The sequence below is a fragment of the Penaeus monodon genome, chromosome 1 (assembly GCF_015228065.2).
Source record: "Penaeus monodon isolate SGIC_2016 chromosome 1, NSTDA_Pmon_1, whole genome shotgun sequence".
In the NCBI taxonomy this organism is placed as follows: domain Eukaryota; kingdom Metazoa; phylum Arthropoda; class Malacostraca; order Decapoda; family Penaeidae; genus Penaeus; species Penaeus monodon.
This window is the reverse complement of record NC_051386.1, coordinates 50,617,752-50,640,251: the sequence shown is the minus strand read 5'-3', so window position 1 is coordinate 50,640,251 and position 22,500 is coordinate 50,617,752. Positions and strand designations below refer to the sequence as shown.

At 35.7% G+C, this 22,500-nt stretch overlaps 2 protein-coding genes across 3 annotated transcripts in view; one reads left to right on the top strand and one right to left on the bottom strand.

The window, feature by feature from the left end:
• LOC119574135 (actin-related protein 2/3 complex subunit 4) overlaps positions 1-22,500 on the top strand; it is a 54,588-nt gene that overhangs the window by 5,683 nt on the left and 26,405 nt on the right. The window contains exons 5-6 of one of the 2 annotated variants that reach the window (XM_037921231.1): positions 6-176; positions 1,638-1,720. In XM_037921231.1, the coding sequence (XP_037777159.1) occupies positions 6-176; positions 1,638-1,643 (177 nt within the window). In that variant the 3' untranslated portion in view covers positions 1,644-1,720. Of the gene's footprint in view, positions 1-5; positions 177-1,637; positions 1,721-22,500 lie in introns of those variants that run through there. The other variant, XM_037921223.1, reaches the window with a different exon arrangement.
• LOC119574128 (membrane-associated progesterone receptor component 1-like) overlaps positions 7,407-22,500 on the bottom strand; it is a 16,257-nt gene continuing 1,163 nt past the window's right edge. The window contains exons 2-4 of the mRNA XM_037921210.1: positions 15,351-15,512; positions 13,978-14,127; positions 7,407-9,944 (exon numbers count right to left, since the gene is read on the bottom strand). Of these exons, the coding sequence (XP_037777138.1) occupies positions 9,841-9,944; positions 13,978-14,127; positions 15,351-15,512 (416 nt within the window). The 3' untranslated portion in view covers positions 7,407-9,840. The remainder of the gene's footprint in view (positions 9,945-13,977; positions 14,128-15,350; positions 15,513-22,500) is intronic.

Genomic DNA, 22,500 nt, shown 5'->3' with positions numbered 1-22,500 from the left:
TCCAGGGATATGACATTTCCTTCCTCATCACCAACTTCCACACAGAGCAGATGTTCAAGCACAAGTTAGTAGACTTTGTGATCCATTTTATGGAGGAAATTGATAAGGAAATTTCAGAGATGAAACTTGCAGTGAATGCACGTGCCAGAGAATGTGCCATGGAGTACTTAAAAAGGGTAAGATTTATTATTCTTATGAAATTTATATATATATATATATATATATATATATATATATATATTTTATATATTAATATATATATAAAAATATAAAAATATAATATATTTTATATTTATAAAAATAATATATAATATATATATTTATTTATATAATTTATATTTTTATATATATAAATATATATTAAATATATTTTATATATTATAATATATATATAGATAATTATATATATATATATATATATTTTATAATATATATATATATATATATATATATATATATAATTTATTTATTTATTTATTTATTTATTTATTTATTTATTTTACACTTTATAGTCAGATTTTTTTCCATTGATTATATCAGTTAGTATGCAACTAACGATTTTGTTATAAAACATTTTTATTGTACCACTACATAGCAGTAATTGTCAAGGAGAGTTTATTCAGTTATTAGGGAATTCTCATATGCTTTTTCAGTTTTGAAAGTTTGCTTTTGTGGAATTATATATTATTTATATCCTATAAATTTGATCCATATAAACTCAGGGCATGGATTTTTTGCAAACATGAAAAAGGCTTTCACTTGCCTTCTTCAGTATGCCAAGTTCATTATATGTCATGGGTTTAGGCATAGGTGTTTAGACATAATTATGCAGAATGCTTTTGTGAAGTTTTTCTTTTATGGATGAATATATATAAAGAGATATAAAAATAATAAAATATATATATATATAAATTTTTATATATATATATAAGTATAATATAGATTTTATATATATAAAATATATATATATATATATATTATTATATATAATATAATATATAATTTAAAATTTAATATATTATTTTATTATATATATTTAATATATTTTTTTATAATTAAATAAATTTATAATAAAATAAAAAAAAAAATAAAAATATTAATATTAATATTATAATATTATAAAATTTTTAAAATATTATATTATATATTTAATATATTTTTATATAATTTTATATATATTTTATATTATTTTATATATAAATATTAAAATAAAAATATATAATATTTTATATATATAGATATATTTATAAAAATATATTTATATATATAAAATATATATAAATTTTTAATTAAAAAAAAAAAAAAAAAATTTTTATGTGTTTAAAAAAAAAAAAATTTTTTTAAAAAAAAAAAATTTTATTTTTTAAAAATTTTAATTATAAAAAATATATATATATATTTTTTTGTGTGTGTGTGTGTGGTTCTTTTCTTTTTTTTCTTTTTCTTTTTCCTTTTTTTCTTTATTTTTTTTTTTTTCTGTGTGATTTTCAGTCTGTTCTTGTTTTAGAGGATATTCTATTCCCAAATTGATCAGGTTCTTCCCCTTTTTTTTAGATATTTTTTCAGTTAGTAATAATAAAATTTCAAAAATATTTCATGAAATTGGAATTACGAAAATAATTAGTCTTTCCTTCCAGTTCTGAGTGAGATAGATGCTAGGATGTCTTTCCGAATCTTATCATCAATTCTCGAAGGATGGGGTAGAAGGTCTTCCAGCGTCCTTGGTTATGTTCCTTAGGGAGAGAGGAAAAGGATTTCTCATTATTTCATTTTCCCAAAAATCTTCATTTTGTGAAAGACAGTTCTGTGGACTTGATTTCTCTATATTTAATGATTATGACTTTTTCACTGTGCTGCGTGTATGTATCCGGTTCAGAGGAAATCATTTTATTGGGGATACAATGCTTTTTCACTGATTTTTGACCAGTGCACAAAATAACATGTAATTTGTTTTGAAGTCATATATTTAGTAAAATTTTTAGTTTTGGGAAACCCTTTAAACAGAAATTGGAGAACAGGGAAATTCTCAGTTGTCATAAGAAGTACTGCCATTCAAGTGAGCCATTCCATCTTCTTAATTAGCTAGCAATTCTAATGCAGTGTATTCAGTTGTTTTTTAGTCATTTGTTCCTACTTATGTTAATTTCTGATATAATACAACATGCATTTAAAAAAAAAATTAAGGTGGAAATCTGTGTACAACAAAAGTAAAGTCTTAAAAATGCCTCTTCTAGCATTTTAATGCATTAAAGGTTTTAAATAAAGAAGCCATACTTACCAATTACTAAAAACTATAGGTAAATTTAGATATATGCAGATAGTTTTGTAACTAAACAATTGTGTAATTGTGTAACCAGCATCCTTTATATTCTTTTTTTGTTTATATTATAAAATGAATGATGTGCAGTTTTTTCTGCACTTACAAGATCCAATTAAAATGGGAAAAAGGTGGTAAGTGGATTGACACCACAGTTTACTATGTAATGAATAGTTACTGCAGTTATGAGGTTTATTGTGTAAAAAATGTTGAAGTGGGGGTGTGGTTCTTCCATGTTTGAATATAGTCTATGTAATTGGATTATATTATATAACTGCAAAAGGGAAACACAAAAATACTAATATAATCTGCAAATACCCATTTGGAGGTCAATCATGTAGTCATTTCCTGTTTACTTCAGTCAAATCTTGTGGAACAGTTGCAGTAAACTTGTGGGATACATGGTCAAGGCTTGATTTATTTATAATTTTCATTAAATTTGTCATCATTTTTTTTCTCTCTGGCTTGAGCCCTGATAATTAAAATGAATAAAATAAAGATTTATCAGTATTGCTTTATCAGATTTATTTATGTAAAATATAATGATTTCTAAAAATATCATCTGTCCTGCATCTGTATGTTGGAATATACAGTTGTAAGTAAAGTTTTTGTTTTATTTTGGCTTGAATTGTGTTCCTTTTAACATTGTCCGGGCCCCTTCTAGCATAATAAAAAAGTTTCCCAATTTGTTTGTCGGGAAAACTTATTCGTGTTGCAAGAAATGTAAGAATTATTTTATGCAATGAAATTTTAAGATCTAGAAGTTGGAAATTTTCCCATCTAATGCAATTAAAGATAAAAATGATCTCAAAAATTTTGTTTGGGAAAAAAAAAAAAAAAAAAAAGTAAAAATTACACTGTCATGAAAAATTTTGTATGTGAGTCTACCAAAATGCATAATGAAAAGCTAAAGATCTCCCACTTTTCAAAAAAAGGAAACCAAAAAGGGGGAAGGAGAAATTTAAAGTCAAATATTAATGAAAAATATAATAAAACACGAAATAACAAAAAAACAACAAAAAAAATTTTTTTTTGGTGTTGGCTCACTTTTTTAAAAAACCCCTGTTTTTTATTTTGCTATGTATATTTTATTACAAATAACCCACTGAATTGGGTGTATGACCATCTCATGAAAAAAATTTGGCTGAGGGCTGGGGGGAGGGGAATATGCTGTCGAGAAATTTTAAAAACCCGGGGACAGGAATGACTCGCCACTAGGACAAAAACTTTGGGGGGAAAATTTTAAAATTTAGTTGCATTTTAAAAAAAGGCTCTTTCTTATTTCCATGGGCAAAGAGTGGGTGGAAAAGCCCCTGGTACCTGGTAGAAGAGGGTGGAGGACACTATTTCATGGCCCGGTTTTCCATGAAAAACAAATATTACTAAAAAGGTAAATCGGAAGGGTCAAAACAATTTAGGAAGTAAAAAAAAAACAGATATGAAGTTCCAAAGGCCCGGGGTTTTGGCCATTTGGGCACAAGCCCCTCATCCAAACAGGGTAAAGAGATTTTTGTTCTAGACCCATATTTTCTATTTGAGGCAAAAGATAATACATATAATGGGCCACAATTCTTAGCCCGGGTCCCCAAAGGTCATAATAGCCCGGTCATATATAGGCATATTTTGCAAAATTTTCTCTTTATTTTATTCCTCACCAATTTTTGAAAAAAAAAATATGGTTAAAAAAAAGGAGATCTTGAAACTACAAAATGCCTTTGGACATTTTCCTACAAAAACCAACGTCAATAGACAAAATTTAGAATCTTTTTAACCTTAAAATGCATTGAAAACCCCTTTGTTGGGGACCTGGACCAGTTCGGGAAATTTTTGAAAGCATGAATGGGGTTTTGCCCTTTAAAACCAAATCTATTTAAACAAAGGGAAAAATAAATGATGAAATGCAGTTTTTTACTGATATTGGCTCCATCTTCCCGGATAAATGTAATTCTGTCATATCACCTGGCATTACTTTCCATAATGATATGCACCAAGGAAGAACATAGTGATATGAGGAATCAGCAGCACCCTAAAAATATTAGTGTTTTCTGTTATCATAGTATGTGACATTGTCTGCGCATGTTTGCATTGTGAATGGAGCATTACATAAAGCTATATGATGAATGGTATTAATAGTCTAAATTAAATTTGGTTGCTTCTTATGCCAGAATGACTTTTTCTTGACTGAATTATTTGTTCACTTATCTTGCCTTACCTTGTCCTTACATTTCTCTTTAGTTGTTTTTGTATGTGACTTTCCTTTTACAGTCATGTTGATACATATCAAGTATCCAAAACTTGAGAGGAGTCAGTTGATTACAACTGTCACAATCTTGCTGTTGACTCACAAGTTTAATGTTTCTGCCACTCTATTATTACAGATTTATTATTTATTTTTTTTATTATCAGTGTTTGAAAAACAAATAAATGTGCACACATAAAAGGTCATATAGCACTATAGTAAAGTAATGGTGAAAAATAGGGTAAATGTGAGTTAATGATTAAAACAAAAATGTGTGGATATATGACAACAGAATGTGTGGGATGAAAGAGGAACCATTAAGAAGTAATTAACAGGTAACATATTGGAGGAGTGGGTGGAGATACTTGGAGAGATGCAAGACAAAATTTGAAGCTGATAACTGCTACCTCATCTTAAACTTGTACACAGAGCAGCTCCATAAAATTACATCAGGGGACCCCCAAAGAATTGGCACGTGCAAGCTTATGATAGCAATATAAATGGTCATGACCAGTTTGGGCGCATAAAGGACATCAAGCTTGGCAGGGTGGCCGGGATGCCAATTATTCTGACATTGACAAGGGAGGGGTCAATATGGCCAGACAGGGTAGGATTCTCCACCAATATAAATTTTATGGAGAAGGGTCATGTCTATGGACAGTAATCTTGGCAATATTAGTAGGGCTATGGAGGATAGGTTGCACTACACTGAATTTGCATCATATCAGTGTGACAGGTAAGCAGGACCTAATCCTTATCATAGGACTGGGCTATCAGCCGGGAGGTGAAACCCGTTGCCAGTATGAGTATTAAAGGAGTGAGGCTGGGCAGGAATAGGGTTTTCATGTCAGGTCAGCTGGGTAGATAATGCACAAGCTAAGGGATCAGATGTAATCACAACAAGGGATGCACAATTGGAACAGTTGTGGTAGGAACTTTGCCAATTTGTTTTTAGAGATTGTTGGAACAGGAGGGGATAGTCAATAAGGGGCTATAAGGGAATCACAAAAAATCAATCCACTTACCAGGGCAAAAAAAAGTACTCAAAAAATTGTAGAGGTTGGGAGGGGTGAAGTTTCAAGAACAGGAGGAAGAGGTAATGATGTTGAGTGAGGTAGTACTGCAGGGAAGTGGACAATAAGGATGAAGGGTAGTAATAAGGTAGGAGGGAGGATGAAAATGAAGAAGACTGTGGGGGATGAGGAAATGGGGAAAGGAGGATACTGGGAGAAAGGAAGGAAATGTTTTCTGAAGTTTTGGGGAAAGACCTGGGGTGGGTGTCTTAGAATAGACTGAGCTGACAGTTAGTATCAAGGAGGGGGTTGTAGTAGAAATGTCAAGGCCATGCAAAATTTGTTGAGCCGAGGGCTGAGCCCAAGGTTGGGGTTTGTTTACTTTAAAGCACTATTTTTCCCTTAACACTCTAAAATAAGCACATTCTTATATGGTAACATTTCCCACATCAAAAAACCTTAAAAGCTATGTCTCAGACATAAATTGCCTGTACAGCAAGTCAGCATCCATTGGCTGGGCATGTAAAGATCCGACTTGCATGAAATTTACTGTTGACTTATTTATTGAAAATATTCTGCCATGTCAACATCTGGGTCATTAGTGGCATAATCAAAATATAGTGATAGGGTGGGGCATGGGGGAAATCTCCCAGGTAAGAGAGTTATTGGTTTCTATGGGGGATATTACATCAAAGGTTATATAGCATTATGAAAAAAAATACTGTGGCAAAAATAAAAAACAAAAAGTTACGTGGTTTGACAATGGGAGGAAAAAAAGGGAAAAAGGGAAAAGGGAAAAAAGAAAGGCCATGCAAAATTAATTGAGTAAAGGGGCCTGAGGCCCAAGGGGGGGGTGACCCCCAACTTTGGGCCTCGGGGCCGTCCCCTTTTGGGCTCCCTCCACAACAAAAAGAAAGGGGAAATTGGGGGTTTCCACTTTTGAATTTTCCCCCAGCCCGCTAAAAATTGTGCTCACTGTAGAAATTTTTTTTTGTGAAATGCATTTTCCCCTTTGGGTTCTCTGCAGTGTTTACCCAAAGGAGTAGCCCTTGTGAAAAATAAACTCTTTCCATTTCCCTTTAAATTCCAGGGAAAGTTTTACTTTTTAAAAAATGCTATCTCTTTTATAGGGGATATAGTGTTACTGACATTACGAATAGCATTATAAGATACCTGAAAATATTTTTAAATTTAAATTTTGGGTAGTACCGCCTTATGGGGGAACTTCCTTGTGGAACCAAACTTTTTTGGGAAAAAAAAGAATAAATTTAAAAACCCCAGTGGGCACAGCATGTTAAAACAAGCCATCCCTGGGGGGCACTGGGTTAAAATTATCAATTAATGTGTGCAACTTTAGATCATTTTTTAGTGTATACAAGGGGTTTGGGGCATGTGTCTTTCCTTATGTTTTTGGGGACATTTTTTTTAAATTTTATGGTTTTTTAAGGAATATTGTAATTAAAATTTTTATATTTTCACTCATTACTTTCCTTTTTGTGATAGGGGTGATTTTTGAATCTCCTCATGATTTTCGGTATTGCTTCTATGACTCTGTAAATTATTTCAATCCACACTTGATTTGCCGCAATAGTAGTAAACAGAAGTCTTAGAATCTAAAACTCATGGAATTTTATGCATTTATTCACAGGCAAGCAAGCACATGCAGCAATGGATACATAGAATATATTTAGTGCATTTTCTTTTTCTTTCTTTTTTTTTTTACTCTGCAAGATTTTATGCCATCTCTTTCTCACATGTACCAAGAATATTGCATATCTAAAAATAACAAAAACAAGATAATTTCCCAAGGACAAAAGGATGCATCTCAAACACAATGAAAAACAGGATACTGTATTGAATATTATTTTTGTGGATTCCACAATTTCAGGACACAATTTTGAAGACAAAGTGTAATTGGGTAAATTTATTGATTTCATTTAGAACAATATTTAACACTCAACTGTACATAAATGAAAACTTTCATCTATTGGAGAAGTTTTCCTTTATTACACAGACTTTTTTTTCCTTTTTTAACATTTGTTCCATGTGGATATTATCAAACTACATTGACAATGTGTAAAAAATATAAATACAAATTCTGCTTCTCTAAATATCACAAAGTTAAATCAACTCCTTCACGCAAAGCCTGAAGAGCAACTTTCAGGAATGCCAAATGAACAGATTGCTGGATATAGCTAGCCAAAAACTGGTATGCACACACAATTACAGGAATTTCCAGCTCACGAAACTCTGATGTCCAAAATATAAATTCTCCCTATATGGAAGAAAAAAAAGAAAAAAAATAAATGAAAATAAAGGATATGAAAAATAAAAAAAATGAACATAACAAAGTAGTATACCTTATAATGATAAATCTAGATCATCAATGAAGATCACATCCCCCAGGGACCTTACACCACCAGCACTGCAACAGCTGCCTCGGGAGTTCCCTTTGTTAAGAATACACTCACTTATCAGGCTTTAAGCCATAGTGGAAGCTTCCTTGATCTTCCTTTCACAACTCCCAATTTATCAAACATTGATGTGTGAAAAGAAGGAAGCCTTGATCATATGACATCTAGTGTTGCAACCATCAAGCCATGGGAGAAGCACTCATTCAACTTTCTGTTTATCAGTTTTTATAAGAAATGAAAACTCGTAAGCTTTAAAATGAAACATTTCTTCATACGTTTATAAGGGTGAATCAACTACAAAATCAAAATATAATCCTGTTGAACATAGAAGCTGTTAGCATAATCTTATTTACCTCTACTGGCTGGAGGTAACAAAGCATATAAATCTATATGCCCAATCATCTTATTCTTATTAAAAACACCTCTTTTCTTTTAGTTGCCAAGGAATTTACTTAAGAGAGCAAGTCATAACTTTTTTTTTTGTACAAATTTCTGAATGATGAACAGTCCCCAGTCAACTAAGCCTAGTGTTTATGCCTTCATTTTCTCAAAACAAACTCTTTACAATGACTGACACTACCTAAAGGCCTTACTTGCTTAAAGATGAAGAACAGTTAACAAGGCAGCATTATGATCCTGTTGTCTCTCGAGATACATCTTTCACATGTTTGTGCCAGAACCTACATGTCACCCTAAAGACTCGTTAGAAAAGAGTACTGAAAACACTCAACCAGTAAGTTCAGAGTAATCATTTTAACATTATCTCTCTAAACTTCTAGAAAAAATAGATAATCCCCTTCCCACTCTCATTCCAATATCTAAGTCATTTACCTTTCCCAAACGTGATAGGCAGGGCAGATTTGGAGGACGTCTTTTCAGGACTTGGCAACGGTGAATACACTATATTTACATGTTAAAACATTGACTGAATAAAGGATCCACACACTGAGTATCCACAGTACAATATAAATCATGGCAGATTAGAAAAAGATGGGGATCATGCCATGCTGGCAAGAGGTTAGGTATCAAAATAACTCTGAGTCAGACCAGCAATTATGAGTCCTCTGCAGTATTCTATAAGGCTGAAAGTTTGATTTGAGGATGAATTCCTTGCACTTGCACTCTTCCCAACTCATCATCTTTGGGCTGCTCATTCATAAACTATATCCAATCATTCTCATAAAACAATTTTCAAAACTACTATGATTCATTTATTCCACACAAAACAACATTTCAACCATCTATACAAATATATCACACAATAGGATAAGTTTGGTAGGTGCTGTGTTTCAATGGGATCCAATCCTTCAATAATTACTTCTATAATTATATTAATCTGTATACACATACTTGTTGCTTGCATTGGTCTACAAAGCTGCATATCTATCAGCCTTCTCTCTCCTTTGTAAGAGACTTTATTTTCCATTTTAACTGCAAGATTATACCTTATGAAATACCCAATAAGCCTGATAATGACTGATCTTGTCACCTCCTGCTCCTCCTACTCAAACTTTCATGGCTCACCCAGACTAACCAAAGTCACCACATATCGATAAATTGTTCAAAGTAGACAATCTTTATTGAGAACATATTTGGGATTAATTAGCCCCTTATGAGAAAAAATATAAAGTAGTAGTTTTACATATAGTTTAAACCTCCAACCCCCAACCTAATGTAGGCTTTTTCCATCACACCGTATCATTAGTGACTAATTGAGTGGGGTTCTTTTTTTTTTTTTTTACTTTTTTTCACGTCCACATCCTAATCTTAAGACCATGCTAAAAGGGCTTTGGGAGTCTGGGGGAAACCGAGAGGCCTTTTAACCTATACAGCAATGCGCAATCACCTCAACTACATCTAATCATCCGTCTTCGCTTTGGTGTCCTTTGCTTCCTCATCATCTGAGTACTCTGTGGGCTGTTCTCCTGGTTTCAAAAATTTACCAATATAATCGTACTTTTCTGAAAATTGAAAACAAAATAATTAGTACATAAATTACAAATAGTAAGAACATAAGCACAAGATAAGTAGGCAAAAGGAAAATTAACAAGAACGGAGTAAAAGAGAACAGAAAAAAAAAAACAAGGACAGATGAAGAGAGAGAGAGAGAGAGAGAGAGAGAGAGAGAGAGAGAGAGAGAGAGAGAGAGAGAGAGAGAAAAAAGGAGAAAAAGGGAGAAAAGAGAGAAAAGAGAGAGAGAGGAGAAGAAAAAGGTATAAAGATGTGGATAATTCTTTTCGTTACAGGATGTGGATAATTTTTTTTTCTAAAACCAGTGGCCCAAACCTTTTTTTTCCACGTGGATCCAAATGCCCAAAAAAAAAACCACCCCCCTCACGGGGGCGGAGGCACTTTTATTTTGCCTCGTTTGACCGGGAGTCCGTGCCAAGCTACCGACGCGGTAGGGTCAGCTCTCGCCTCCCCCCGGGGGGGATGTTCGTGTCAAGCTACCGACGCGGTAGGGTCACCTCTCGCCCCCCTCCGGGGGAGTACGTAGCCGCTACACCGGCTAAGGTCGCTCCCCCCTCTCCCCGGCAGCTGACCGTGCCCCCGCGGTGCTTTTGCCCCTTTAGACAAGTCGTAGCTCGTCGTAGCGGTTGTTACCCCTTTTAAACGTGTTTTTTTGCGCCCCTGCGCCACTGTACAAAGGGCGCATAGCCTTTTTAAAAATGGGGGGCAGCGAGGGCCGTTGCACCCTTTTTGGGCATGCAACACGGACACACCACCCCAAAAGAAAATCCGCTCACCGCTTAAAGACATGGCTAAAAAAAAACACTAAGTACACTTTGGGCCCCTTTCTTTTTTTTTTTCCCCTTTCTTCCCCCAAAAAATTGTTAAGCCGTTGTTTTTTGTTGGGGTTAATAGGTGCTAAGGACAGCAAAGGGCCCTTTTTTCCCCACTACTTCCACCTCAGATCGCATTTCCGTGCGTCGGTATGTGATCTTTAAAACATAATATCGTTCGTTATTAAAAATTTAAATTTATTTTTTTCTCGTTTTTAGAGATTATATTTTTTTCACTAAAAACGAATTTAACGCGTTCGTGATTTTATCTTTCACGAATACCATTTCTTTTATCTCTTTCCTAACCCTCGCCCCCGACCTGCCCTGACCTCACTTTCTTTTTTTCCCGGTCGGTCGCGGGCGTGGGTGGGGTCAATGCCCAGGGTTTCCCCTCTAATTTGGAAGAAAACATATCATTGTTAATTGTTTTTTTGGGGACACGTTTATCGGCGCTAGAGCGAACGGGTACAAAATTTATATTTGATAAAACGTAGGATTTTCCCCCCTTCATAGTGCACAATTGCCCGATTTGCCCCGGGTTGCGAAACCCTAATAGATCTGCGTCCGTCGTTCGAGAGTAGGTGAAATAACGAGTTATTCTTCGTTCGCCCCCTTTTGAGCGGTGTGCCCCCGGGGTTAGTCCGTTAATTAATGTAGGACTGGGGGTTTTTTAAGTAAACATTATTCGCTTATTAATCACCCCTTTCTCACCCTCTTGAAGCTTTTGATGTTTTGGGCCCCCCCCAAAAGCTTTGTGTGTTCGTAAATTTATATATCCTTCGGGGAATTTTGCGAGCGCCCATTACAGATACGCAGAAAGAGCGGGATTTATATTTCCGGCTCGAGTCGCTTCAGTCATATACAGATTTGGGTAAGGATCCCCCTTTTTGATTTTTTTAAAAGTCTGACGTGCAAAGCAGACATGTACCTCGGCAGTTCAGTTTTTGCCCCCGAGAAGATTTGTTTGAAAAAAAAATTGGCAATATTTTTCATGTCACCATTCATTATGCGTCATTCGTCGCATATCATTTATGTTGAATTTCAAGTGGGATTGAAAAAATCTTAAATAGCTACTTGCTAATTTACTTCAGTTTTTTTTATGTGAACGCTAATATTCGGTTTTTGATTTATTTTCTGTGGAGGTCACTCTCCCTTTCCCCCTCTTTTAAAGATAGCTGTCACTCCACACGCAAACACACACCTTCAGCTCACTCCACACACAGGGTAAAGACACTGACCCTTTTCATTTCTTATGCCCGGGGTAAAGATTTATCTCTTTAGCCCGCAATTTTTTCTTCCTGTCTGTGTAAAGGGTTTCTCTATTTCTTATCTGTGTGACATATGGTTCAATAGATCTTCGCGGACGCCGATGTCTTCCCTTATCTATTTCATATCTTCAGAGATGGGTTTGTAGTTTAAAAGGTCTATGCGGACCGCTACTGACATCCCCTCTTTTATTTTTCTTTACCTTTGTGAAAATAAAAACAAAAAGAAAAAAAAAAAAAAAAAAATAAGTTAAAAAACCCAAAATTAAAAAAACCCTAAATTTTATATAACCGGGTATGGTAATCCACCCCCCTTCTCTGTTGCCTTCTTTTTCTCTTACTTGGCCCTTATGTATGTCTGGCTCCCCCTTTTTATTTCAGTCGGGCCGACACGGCACCGAAGGGGACCCTTAGGATGCTGAAGAAGGGCGGGCACGAAATCACCATAGGCCCACGGGCCGGGTTTTTGTCAAAAAGGTGTTGCCTGCCAGACTCCCCGTACATCCCGAACCCGCACCTTTGCCGCAGGGCAGTCGCCCAGAATGCTGTCCTGGCGGACCCTCAATCCGGTCAACTCCAGGAGCTCTAGCGCAGATATCAGCAGCCCCGAGATGCCCCCCTGCCCCCCGCCCGAGATCCGGGTGAAAATTTTCAGGAAATGTGGACGCGAAAGACCTGGACGAGATCTTGAGGACGTGTGGACGAGGGCGCCGCCGAGTTAGCCTGGGCCAGGACTAGGGAGGTCAAGACGAATCCCAATCAAGGGGACCTTTGCAAAACTTTCGAGGACTTTTGAACGAGGACGGACATTACACAAGGGGGAGGGGGGATTAGGACGACGGGACGAGAACCACAAAAAGGACCAGGCGACGCAAGAGAACAGCACCAGCCAATTTTGGGCACCCCCTTTAAGGGCCTCAGGGCGAGGCGCGAGTGGTGGCCAAACAAATAAGATTGGATAAATTTTATTTCCCGTTACAGGATGTGGGTAAATTTTATTTTTATAACCTGGCCCCGTGGTGTTTTCCCCGTGGATCCAAATGTCCAAAAAAGAACCACCCCCCTCAGCGAGGGCGGAGGCACATTTTATATCTGACCTCGTTTGACCAAGTTCGTAGCCCGCTACCACGCATAAGGTCAGCTCCCCCCTCTCTCCGGGCACTGACCGTGACCTCCCCCCGCGGCCCGATAACCCTATAACTAAAAATGTCGTGTTTTTATCTGCGTGGTGTCAACTCTCAAAAAAAGGTCAAGCCGTTAACTATAACTACCCCTGTTCACCATTGTATAAGGTATAGCCTTTTTCAAGAGAGAGAGAGGGGAGAAGAGGAGGAAAAGAGAAAAAGAGAGGGGGGGGGGGGTGGGGGGGGGGGAGAGGGGGGGGGGGGGGGGGGGGGGGGGGGGGGGGGGGGGGGGAGAGATACTGATAGTAACAAAAATTTTTATATTATATATATATATAGTTATATATATATATATATTTTATAAATAAAATAGATAGATTAAGAGATTGGATGAGAGGATTGAAAGAGAGAGAGAGGAAGAAGAGAGAGGGGAGAAAAAGAGAAGAGAGAGAAGCGAAGAGAAGAGAACAGAGAGAGAGAGAGGAAAAAGGGACAGAGAGAGAGAGAGAAACAGAAGAAAAGAAGACAAAAGACTAGACAGAAGAGAGAGAAAGAGAAGAAAGAGAGAAGAGAGGAGAGAGGGAGAGAAGAGAGAAGAGAGGAGAGAGAGAAGACAGACAGACAGAAGAAGAGAGAGAGAAGAGAGAGAGAGTAGAGAGAGAGAGAGAGGAGAGAGAGAGAGAGAGAGAGAGAGAGAGAGAGAGAGAGAGAGAGAGAGAGAGAGAGAGAGAGAGAGAGAGATATGGGTTGCACCAACGTGTACAAACTTGAAGCCCTGAAAATGATAACACTTTAAATTTATCCCCATATTCCCCATCTCACCTGTGAACTGCATCTCCCATTCCCTGACAGAGTCCATCTGCATAGAGGAGAGGTCACTGAGGTCATCGTACTCTTCCTTTACATCCTTTACACTGAAGGTTGCCAGAGCTCTTGTTGCATCTCGGCCAGCAAAGGCAGAATACGGCCCACCTGCAAATTTTTTATTCATATTATAATAGATGCCTCCAGGATAAAGGAATAACAGTGGAAAAAGGTAATGCAATGCAATATAAAGTACTAGGAGTTCCTTACTTTTTTATGATGAAGATATAACTGAACCATGAAAGTTGGCCTTGATAACACTCACAAATTTCTTTTTAATTCTTCAAAATCTTCTCAAAAAAATAATTTCTCATAAAAGAAAAAAAAAAAAAAAGTATGGTTACTCTCTAAGAAAATAAGATTATTTTTTTAAATGTCATGCAACTAATTATTAGCATTTTTTCCCCTTAACAAAAGTAACAGAAGACTACCTCAATTACCATTCCTTTTTTTGCACATAGTATGAACATAGGAAAAAAGACAAAACTTAAATAATGTACCATATCCAAAATATATATCATAAACTAACATAAGTATTTCCAACTGATGTACCATTTCTGTTGAGCATTAGTTGAGTAAACTGAGATATGGATATCAACATCCAATAATTTAATCTCATAGGCCATGAAAAAAACTATTTTATTTCAATTACATGGTTAACAAATATGTCAATTAAACATTATGGCACTACTATATTTATACAGTTACCATCTCACACTGATTTAAGGTCACCAGAGGAGCTTTAGCTTTAAAACTGGGCAAAGATTTGGCTTATCATTCATACTCAACATCAAATAGATATTCACGTAACTTTCTTTATTTTTCCTTAATGTGAAAAAAACAAAGAGCAGTAATTACATGACATAGTATTTTCAAGCAACACTTTATGGAAGAAAGTTTCAAAAGTATTAGTTCTCATATAACAAATGCTAAGTCAGTCTAAGACTATCTTAAAAACTATGTTGGAGCTGACCTAGCCTCAAAATATCCAGAGAATGAAGAAGACCTACTGACCACAGGGAAGCAAGAAGGAATAGGAAGGAGAGCAGAAGTAAGAAACGTTGAGGAAATAAAAAGACAGAAAGAGAGAAACAGAAAAACTGTGGGCAGAAGAATGCAGAGATGAAAAAATCATAAATAATACAATTTTTAAAAAGCTCTCCAACAAAATACACTTATACGGATTTACCCTGAAGACAAAAAGCAGATAGAGATTATAAAAGAAAAAAATAGTGAATCTATTAACTTTTTTCTTTAATTACAACCTTTCTGGAAGCCTACTTGTACCACCACACAATCTATTCAACCACCGCTGCCACACGCCACTTGACCTGGGCCATAGAACTTGGAGCCTCGGGTGACATCAAAGATCTTGCCATTAACTGCCACACATACACGCCCATGCTCCCCCATGCCATCATACTGCTTCAACTGCTCCAAGGTCATGTCCTGTCGTTTCATCTTGGGCACAGGAGGTTCCACTGGACCTGTTGCTGTGGAAGGAGAGAGGGAAACATTTATGGCTAAAAGATGTGCAAGATATTGTCAAATGGATATACAAGAAATTAAAACAATATGTAGCTTTACAAATTGAACAAGGAGGTAGAAGTGAATATTGAGAAGTAAGGTGAAGGAAAGGAATGGGTGAGAGAGGATAGGGAAAGGAGAGAAGAAAGGAACAGGAGGAACAGGAGAAATAGGATGACAAGGAAGACTAAGGAGGAGGAGATGGGGAGCACTGTGATTAGTGTATGAAGGTAGTAAGACTTCCTGTTACAGAGATGTTTTTTTTTTATGAATCGTTTTTATCTCCCCATCTACACACTTTCAAAATTCTTTTACTCTAGCAATAATTGTTCATCAGAGAAAATGTCACACTGATACTGGCCATTAATGAGGTTCTCCTACATAAGCTTATAACATCTTTTACATGCATATAAACTTTTTGGGAGAAAAGGTAAGGGAGGGCCCCTGTTTGTACATCTGGCTGCGTCACGGCAATCACTTACATGAGGTTTACATGAGTGGCCGCTCTGCTGGGTGGCTGTTTGTAGGCCGGGCGCATGCAGCGCATGCACATGTGCATGGTGGCAAGACTTTGTGCCTCCTATTTGTAAAGTTTTTACTCTTTTTTAATTTTTGGCCATATTCCAATGTCCATATTTGCCATTTGATTTGCATTATACAGATGGCAATAGTTTTCTTCTCTGCACAGACTCCAATCATCTCTCATGGTAGTCTACAACTCAGTGCAAGAAAAATAAAACTAACATTGTGTTACTTTTTTTTTTTAATAATATTCAAATTTCTGTAAAATAACCGGCATTGCTGCTCAAGGCACCAGGAATACAATGCTGAGCATTGTGTCCTCCATAGAGCCAGCACTCTTGCTGGCAAAAAAGCCAAATGAGTAAGATAAACCTTCCAATAGGTTCGTGCACTCATGGCAAGTCCTTTCTATCACCCCGGCCTTTAGCCGCAACACTCACGAATGCAGGTTGTCGAAACCCGGCCTAAAGCCAGATTTCCTATGATGGTATGTCCATGTTGCCCGCCCCTAAACCCGGACTTTTTCATGGCATAATGGTCATGTCACAACAAACTACAGGCAGATACTATGATATCGTTGGAACAAAAATTCACCACAGTTCCTTAACCTTTTGCATGCAGGTATATGTACTGTCCACTGTAGTTTTAAGTGAATTTTGTTGCACACATAGTTTTTTTATTGCTATTATGCTACCAATTGGATTTGGGTGATGAAAAAAATTGACTGTGGGCTGTAAGACATGATCATGAAAACATCTGACTAGGGGCCATGGTGATAGGCATGTGGCTTCATGAAAAATTTGACTCAGGGTCAGAGTGACAGGAATGTCATGAGTGCACAATGATCTTGAAGGAAGATTAGACTTAGTGGGATTGATCAACAAGAGTAAACTGTGTTTTATGCCTGAAAGAGCTCCAGGGAGAATACCATTTCCAAGCTCAGGATCCTATTCCTGCCGGCCTCAACTTACAGCACCAGGCGTGTTAGAGAAAATTAAATAATGTGAAAATAAAAAATAATGACACAAATAACACAATTTTACTTACTATTATTACATCGAGTAGCAGACTACCTAAAGAGATAATAAAGGATCTGCTCATGGAAACCGTCTATCACCATCATGATACCACAAATGACAAATATAGACCTTAGAAAATGGCAAAAAAAAGCCAAAAAACACTTCAGCATAAAAAAGAAAAAGAAAAAAAAAGAGAGAAAAAAATATACATATACATATATATATGTATATATATACATATGTATATGTATATATATATATAATATTATTTATATTATATGTAGTATATATGGTATATACATTATATATTATATATATTATAATATTTATATTTTATATTACATAGTATATATATTTCTATGTATATTATCATATTATATGTATATGTAATATATACATATGTATATATATATATATATATATATATACATATATAATATACATATGTCTATATATATATATATATAAATATATATATATAATGTATATATTTTTTTCTCTCTCTTTTTTTTCTTATTCTTTTTTATGCTGAAGGGGAGGAACAACACATCTAGATCCAGCAGATTAACCCATTGTAGACAGAATGGCAAGTATACATGCCATTGTCACTGTGATTGTCTTTACATACAGATGGCTCCACAAGAGCTTATCACAAAGAAGTCAATTACTAGTTGTACCTTTCTTTAACCCTTTATTTGAGTTTTGAAAAGATTTGTCATTTATGTTTCACTGCTATTAGTATTGTTAATAAGATTAAAATAATGTTATAATAATACATTTACCAAATACTCAATGAAAGGAGAAATCATCGTTGGTTCCTTGGTGGATGAGCACTTTTAGAGCTAGGAGGAAGAGAGGAGGAGAGGAGAGGAGGAGGAAAGGAGGAGAGGAGAGGAGGAGGAAAGGAGGAGAGGAGGAGGAGGAGGAGGGGAGGAGCGAGGAGGAGAGAGGAGGAGCTAAGGAGGAAGAGGAGAAAGGAGAGGGGAGGAGGGGAGGAGGGGAGGGGGAGGAGGGGAGGAGGAGGAGGAGGAGAGGAGGAGGGGGAGGGGGGAAAGGGGGGAGGGGAGGAAAGGAGAGGCAGAGGAGAGGAGAGGAGGAGAGCGAGGGTGAGGGAAGGAAGCCGGGAGGGGAGGGGGAAGGGGAGGGGGAAGCGGGAGCGGAGAAGCGGGAGGGGCAGGGGAAAGAGGAGGAGAAGAAAGCAGGATGGGGAGGGCGGAAAGGGCGGAGGAAGGTGGACGAGAGAGAGAGGAGGATGGGGAGGAGGAGCGAAGCAAATGAGAGAGAGGAGGAGCGGGGAAGAGGGGGAAGAGGAGAGGATGAGTGAAAAGTGGTATGAGAGGAAGAGAGGGAGGAGGAGGAGGAGTGAAAAAGTGGAAAAAAGTGGGTAAGCAAGAAACTTTCAATATGGAAAAAACAAAAAGGAACAACTAAAGACAAGAAATAGAAAAGAAGAACAGAACCAAAATGAAGAAAAGAATTATAACAAAAACAATCATTAAACAAAACAAAGTAACATTAATCAAAATAACAAAACAATAACAAATAACAATAAACAATAATAATACAATTAATGCTACAGGACCCATAACACCCAACATCAAAACAACGATGATGATGATGATGATGAATGATGATAACCATAAACAATCAAATGCAATTAATAATAAAATCCAATAGGTAATTTTTAGTAATAATAATAATAATAAGAATAATTAAATAATAATGAGATAAAATGCCATAAAGATAAAAAGTAAAAAGTGAATAAAAATCAAAGTACCATATACCAAAAAATACTACTAACAATGATCCTAATACATGCAAAGGACAAGTGCTATTTACTAAGTTCAAATCCATTTACTAATGATAAAGCTAATTAAATGACATCCCTAAAAATACATGCTACTCATTTTCATACCAATATACTAACTACTATCAGGGGGTATATTTGATTGCTGGGGTTATATTCACAGATAAGATACTGATAAGTCTAGTAGACACTTGTAAGGATTTTAACAATCCCATGACATGATATCCCCACACTCATACTGCAACCATGCACTGGGCTTCAAGGCAGTGTGGTTTCAATGTATTTAGTGTTATATATATAAATATATAAAAAAAAATATAAAAATATATCATATATAATCATTTATATATTATTATTATATATATATATACTTTTTTTTTTTTTTTTTTTTTTATTTTAGTTTTAGTAGACCTATTCATGCACTCTTAGATGTGATCGCGACCTGTCTGTTTTCAGTTGGTATAGAATGTTATTAATAATATATAATATATTGTTCATATTATCAATAACATTTTTACATAATTAATTTGATAAAAAAAAATCTACAAAGACAATGATATTTTCTTCCTAGTCCAGTTTCACAGAACTCAATGATCTTTCTTTTTCTCTTCTTCATATAACACTATTCTGGATGTGGCAGTGGAGATACATACATGATAAAGATCGAGCAGTAGACACATTTAATTTTTTGTAATAATCAAGCAAAATGTAGCCATAGCCCTCAACATTATGGACTAAGTATATGCTGGCAACATCTCAAAGTTAGAGAATTGACTGATATTTTATGGTCTTCCAGGATAATCCCAGGGTTAGGGACACGCTTGGCGTAGAGTGAAAGCTACCAATCCTCTTGAGTGAAAAATCAGAAAACATATTTAGCCCACTCTCTATATAATTTTGGATTGCAGCATACATATTTTTTTTACAAAACGAAACTAAATATAAGACTAATTCATAGCCTATTTTTCTAGTATCTTCTGCAATGACAGCATTCAGGACCAAAATATTTAAAGCATAGCGTGACCATGACATGGCAAGGGTGCCTGTACAATCCAACATTTCGGGGCTTAGCTCAAACTATGTGCTAGATGTCATACAGTGGGCGGGCACCCTATTGCAAAAATTAACTATTTATCATTATATATTTCATAATATTTCTGAGTTTACCAAAGACTGGTGCTCAAAACATAGAAAGCTGTATACTAATCAATGTGAACTTAATAACCAATTCCAACGCACTAAAAATAATCTATACAAAGTAAGATGAAACTCAAACGATAAAATAACTAAATCTCCACATATCTAGACGAACTCAGCGGCTTTTATACTGAATGCCCCTGCTACAATATATCCAACTGTGAAACTATCCTATTACTTATAGAAGGCATGTCAATTCAGGTTTTTTTTTTTTCTCTGAGAAAATTAACATTGAGCGATTTTTTTAAGTGATAGTCACTTCTAAATTAACTGTCACATTAGGCAAAACAAAAGTGCATTATCTGATAGTTAATAAGCAAGTTTGAGGTCAATGAAGTTGCTGCAATTATTAAGTTCTATAACTTGAGAAAACGTTTTCCATTGAAATTTGTGTCAGAAATAACAATAATTCTAGATAAGTGGACTATTTTCCTCTAAAATAATTCCCTATTACTCCAGTCTACAAATTAAGAGGCATTCATAGCAAGACAAAGTTTTATGATGGGGGAAAAATCTGGACAAAGAATATGAAAAAAATTTAAGTCCAAGCTAAGTACTTGTATTTCAATAATACAAACATGTTGAAATATTAAAACCTTGAGCCAAAAAATTCTATTTCAAAATATTTAAAAAATGGGGAATGTCTCTGACCATGAAAATGTGATGTTCAATGTAGTATTGTTTTGTAACACATATCTACAAGTAGATGGCTCCATAAGTGTTCAGTCATCAAGATGGCAATTAGCAGTGTACATGGTATCATTTGATTTCCCCACCCCAGAGTCTCTTGGATTTGTTTTCGAATGCTATTAATGTTGATGTTGTTATTATCATTACTGACACTATAATCATTACAGCGTTATCAACTTATCAACAATACTAATGGCATATAAAATAAAATATGAAATAAAATATTTTTCAAAAGCAAGAAAAAAGGTAATTAGGTAACCAGCATTAGCAACTGACTCCTTGGTGACTAAGCACAAGTGAGACATCTATATACCTATAAAAATGTCAGTTGCATTGGTGTGTGATGATATCATCCATATGTACTTATCTCCTGCCAAAGTGCCTGAGGTACTGGTAATGAGAAAATGAGTATTTGTGATAACACTCAAGTGTTTTTCCTACATGACCCACCATCCCTTTTTGGTTTGCGGGCAGACAATGCCTGGAGAAAATTGTATCCCTGATGGGGCGCTCTGCCATCTAAGACCACCAAATTCAGCTCCATTTTGCATTGCAAGATAGTGCTGAAACTCTGGAGCACTGACTTGACTTTGGCCATGAGCAGCACCTTCCGTGATCTCTTCCTTTTATATTTCTGGTTAATGTTACCAAGAGCGAGGCTTAGAGAGATAGAGGGAAATGGACACTGCCATCATATACAGCATGAAAAATAGTCATGAGCAACACAGGCACATCTGCAGCAACCTCATATTTACTGAGACATGAAAATATTCTCTGCAAGTCACTGCTCAGAGACTAAGTACACAACACCCACACAAAGCCAGAGTTCTTAATGTCTTATTTTCTGTAACTTGGCACAAAGTGCTAATAAAGGTAGGGGTACAGGGGAGCTTGCCCCCCTGTCTAGGGAATAAAGAGAAGGTCAGAAAGGTTAGGATTAGATTTTGGGTTCGCATGATACCCTTGTATTGGGACTTTGTCTCTGGAGGGTGCATTGTTCTCAGTAACAAATACCGTATTTCTTGTACCCAATGACTGTAACATTTTGTCCTCCACAAGAATATCATCTTCAATCAGCCTTAGTTTAGTGTCCGTTTCGTAAAGATTAACCCTCATATTAATAAAATACAGTTATTTGGTGTCTAATGTTGTGCTTGAAGTACAGAACAAGCCAAGTGCACATGGGGGAAACTGTCAATACCAACAAACCCACATTACTGTCTACTAGCTAGTCTTAATACTACAGTTAATAGTTTAACATTCACACAAAATACTTTAGTAACATTTTTGTTTCATACAGCCATCCAATCTTGCAATTATTATTCCTTCTTTTAATCAATCAATATGCAAGAATCTCTTGTTATTTTCTATTGCAAATGATATAAAGGAAAGTATTGTAAATGTTTACGAAGTAACCGCACCCTTCTGGGACTATGCCCTTTTACTCCAGCCATTCCTGGGATATCCACAATCATCATAGGAACAAAAAACCTTCCTAACCCTGTGGCTTTGCCCCAAGGCCCCATCTGATCGCCATGGATTCACTTTCCAAGCAGCATTTGTTTTGATCTATTTTCTTTATATGTAACAATATTTTTTTTGTTTACCAAGATTATTTCATTTATATGTGAGTGAAGTTTTTCTTTTCGATTATTATCACTACATTTTGCTGTAAATGTATACCAAAGTATTACATGTTACACACTTTCTTATTATCAA